The following is a 4,106-nucleotide window of genomic DNA, read 5'->3' on the forward strand; positions in this document are numbered from 1 at the left end:
TTTCCATATTTTTAGGTGAATTGCTAAATTTATGCTTAAATTTTAAGTAATATCACATTATTTGTCTTTTGTTTTTGTTATGATAACTAGACATTAATGCATTATGAGTGATTGATTTGTTATGATTTTTATGACAATTGATAGAAAAAAATTAAGTTCATGATTGTAGGAAAATTAATAAAATTCAATCAATATTTTAAATTAAAAGTCGAATAAGTCGAATTTGGTAAATTACCTATTTTTAATTTTTCATATTTTTTTTATTCAGTAATTCCAAATCATTAACATTGCTTAGATAAAAAAATACCGTTAGTGTAAAAAACAATGTTACCAGCTTAGCTTTATTTTATATTAAGCTTTAGTGTTACCATATTACTAAATTTAAAAATTTAAGTAAAAATAAAAATTTTAAGTAAAATTAACAAAAATATATTTTACATTTAATACTTATTAATTTTTATTAAATATTTAAAATTTTACAACAATTCTCAAACATTTTATGAACAATTAAATTGATAACCCTCTAAACATGTACAATTTGGCAAAGTACAACGTGTAGCGAGAGGCGGTAGACTAGCGTTAGGAGGTAAAGCTGGTGCCAAATGCCCCTGAAAAGTAATGGGAAATGTAAGGGGCACAAACCATTTGGGATAAGCAGTAGCGGTGGAACATAACGAACTGCTAAGGGTTAAAGGTTTGGGATGCTGTGAAGGAAAGAAAAATAATATTTCAAAATAAATCTAAAATTGCTTAAATATACAGTACTGTTTAAAACTTAAATAACTGTCTATGTAAATTGATTTCTTAAAAAATGAACTACAAAATCTCAACTAATCAGCCTACAGTCTAATATATAGTATAGTGTATAATCTAGTCTATAGCTTTTTTTTTAATTTTTTGAAAGCTATTTTAAAAACTTACCATTCCTGAACTATAAACCGGTTTAAAAGCACTTTTCATAACATTATTTCCACTGTTCGTTAATGGCTCTACATCAACTTCTATATCTTCTCTATGATCCTTATAGGATGAGGAAATATTTTCAATAGCTTTAACCAAATCAGAATCACATCTTTTTAAAACTAATTCCAAAACTGCGCGTTTTCTTTGAGGAAATAATTGAGCCAACATATCAATGGCATTCTGTGAAACGTTAGCAGTAGAGGAAGTAGTTAGAGTAGTAGATGAAGCACAACTTGTGCTGGAGGCATTATTAGCGGTGATGGTTTCTACTTTAGAACTTTTCTGCAAAGATTCTGTTTGTTTACTGGGTAAACTTAAATCTTCAACAGTTTCTTGTTGTATTGGATTTGAGGCCTTGTTTGCCTGTTTAATGTCCTGCAGATTTTCCGCCAAATCAAATATATTGCCAGGAGGCAGACTGTCCATTTGTTGGCCAGTTTTAGTGGCCACTAAACGCAGAGCAATGGCATCTTCTACAGCCTGTTGACGCTTAAGGGCTACCTAGATATAAAAAGAAGAGAAAACATATTATTTACTTACGAATTTAGTTAAATGTAAACAATAGATTGAAATTAATATGCCTGACATGGCTTGACATAAACTTTAACATATTTTCTATTAGAGAAGAAGTGGTGGGGTGTTAAAAATGTCTGGTTTTCTAGCCTTTTTTCTAGTTGATAGATAAATATATATTTATTAGTTAAATCTAAGGGGAGTTTAGTTTAGTTATTAAAGTAACCTGACCTGTGAACTTTTTTTCTTGAGTTTTGTTTTTATTTGTGCAGGAATGTTAGACAGTTTTTGAAACACTTGTGCAAACATTTGAAACAAATATTTCTATTTAACTTGTTGTTGTTGTATAAAATGATATCTAGTGGTTGATGTTCTATGATTTTTGGTAGTCATCATCATCACTTTTTGTTTATTTTGGTTTTGATTTAATGTCTAACATTTAATCTAGGAAAACGCCCTTATTATTTCTATTTGTAACCGCAAGCTGTTTATTTTAACCATTAAATGCAATGAATATATTATGATTTTCTTTTTTCTTATATTATTTTGGGTGTAAAAGTTAGTTTTGTATTTATTTTCTTTTATTTATTTTGAAATTGAAATTAATATCTTTAGGAAATATAGATTTTGTTGAGATGTTAAGATAATACTACAGCTGTTAAGATTGTATATTTAATTGATAAAATAAATAAGTTTATTTGTTTCAACGAAGTTAGTAAATTTCACTATTTTTCTGTTATTATTTTAATTCTTTTAATTTTAACCTGTTTTCTGTAATTAACTAAGCATTACTTTAACGTTAAAGCATTTTTAAATTTAATTTGAACACTTTCTTCAACTGTTAAAAACAATTAACAGCTTAATCGCAATTGTAACCACAGACGACAACGACACCAAATGTAGATTTATTTGTAATTTCTAAACGGTTGCTCCGATTTAAAAAAAACTATTGCTGAGTTTTGTTTCAACAAAGTTAGTAAACTAACTAACTAACTAACTAACTAACTAACTAACTAACTAACTAACTAACTAACTAACTAACTAACTACTAACTAACTAACTAACTAACTAACTAACTAACTAACTAACTAACTAACTAACTAACTAACTAACTAACTAACTAACTAACTACTAACTAACTAACTAACTAACTAACTAACTAACTAACTAACTAACTAACTAACTAACTAACTAACTAACTAACTAACTAACTAACTAACTAACTAACTAACTAACTAACTAACTAACTAACTAACTAACTAACTACTAACTAACTAACTAACTAACTAACTAACTAACTAACTAACTAACTAACTAACTAACTAACTAACTAACTAACTAACTAACTAACTAACTAACTAACTAACTAACTAACTAACTAACTAACTAACTAACTAACTAACTAACTAACTAACTAACTAACTAACTAACTAACTAACTAACTAACTAACTAACTAACTAACTAACTAACTAACTAACTAACTAACTAACTAACTAACTAACTAACTAACTAACTAACTAACTAACTAACTAACTAACTAACTAACTAACTAACTAACTAACTAACTAACTAACTAACTAACTAACTAACTAACTAACTAACTAACTAACTAACTAACTAACTAACTACTAACTAACTAACTAACTAACTAACTAACTAACTAACTAACTAACTAACTAACTAACTAACTAACTAACTAACTAACTAACTAACTAACTAACTAACTAACTAACTAACTAACCTAACTACTACTAACTAACTAACTAACTAACTAACTAACTAACTACTAACTAACTAACTACTAACTACTAACTAACTAACTAACTAACTAACTAACTAACTAACTAACTACTAACTAACTTTTTCGATTTAAGAGGGGCTAATTTTTTTTACAAAAAAAAATAACTTTTTAATTTAAAACTATTTTAATGCCATTACAAGCGATTTTCTGTTAGCATAATCCTCCGGTTTCAGTTCTAAATCTTACCTGAGCCGCCATTATTCTCTGACGCTCGAAAATCAACACACACTTAGCACAACGACAATTCTTATAAGTACAATGTTTCTTATGACCGCGTAGCTCTGATATCCAGCCGTGATTACGACAGCGGGCACATTTCGGAACACGATTTGTAGACGTTGACTTATTATTAATAGAATCTACCGCTACCAAAGATTTTAAAGATTTGCGTGACTTTTTAGCCACCAAAGTCGTGGACGACTCCTTAGATTCTTTAGAGGTCATTTTTATAAAGCAATAGTAGCGATTAATACCCGTTAAAAGTCACGACGTAACTAAGTTCAAAAGATATTTGAAATTGTTTATTTCAAACGGAAAACACTTGAGAAATGTTACAAGATTGTTTTGCATTAAAATATCTTGTAACTGTCTGTATTTGGATACTATTGCAAGGAAAGGCGCATGATCCACAAAGAAACGTGTCCTGCGAAAATTGTAAGTTTTATTTTGAAACAGTGTTCTTGTATTTTTTCACTGTTACAAAGTTTTTGGTTACATTTTTTGTTATTGGTGTAAAATTGTTAAAAGCTCCTCCTTAACTTGTGGGTGGTGGGTTGGTTTTGGGTTTAAGGGAAGTTTTGCTAGTGAATACGCCATATTTATTTTGGT

General features: G+C 28.3%; 1 protein-coding gene across 1 annotated transcript; it reads right to left on the minus strand.

The window, feature by feature from the left end:
- Positions 1–497: 497 nt before the first annotated feature.
- LOC119614439 (doublesex- and mab-3-related transcription factor A2-like) lies at positions 498–3,722 on the minus strand. The gene is made up of 3 exons (XM_037970561.1): positions 3,465–3,722; positions 922–1,464; positions 498–704 (listed from the first exon to the last, which is right to left on the minus strand). The coding sequence occupies exons 1-3, from the start codon at positions 3,720–3,722 to the stop codon at positions 498–500; spliced, it is 1,008 nt and encodes a 335-aa protein (XP_037826489.1).
- Between the last annotated feature and the right edge of the window lie 384 nt (positions 3,723–4,106).

Source organism: Lucilia sericata, unplaced genomic scaffold (genome assembly GCF_015586225.1).
Source record: "Lucilia sericata isolate MDLA Ls3-8-SP2 unplaced genomic scaffold, ASM1558622v1 Contig002892F_arrow, whole genome shotgun sequence".
Taxonomy (NCBI): Eukaryota; Metazoa; Arthropoda; class Insecta; order Diptera; family Calliphoridae; genus Lucilia; species Lucilia sericata.

Excerpts from the sequence above, each read along its gene's own strand:
- LOC119614439 (XM_037970561.1), bottom strand. The coding sequence starts at position 3,722 with ATGACCTCTAAAGAATCTAAGGAGTCGTCCACGACTTTGGTGGCTAAA. Across the intron at positions 1,465-3,464 it reads AGAGAATAATGGCGGCTCAG|GTAGCCCTTAAGCGTCAACA; the intron begins GTAAGATTTAGA and ends TTTTATATCTAG. Across the intron at positions 705-921 it reads CGGTTTATAGTTCAGGAATG|CATCCCAAACCTTTAACCCT; the intron begins GTAAGTTTTTAA and ends TTTCCTTCACAG.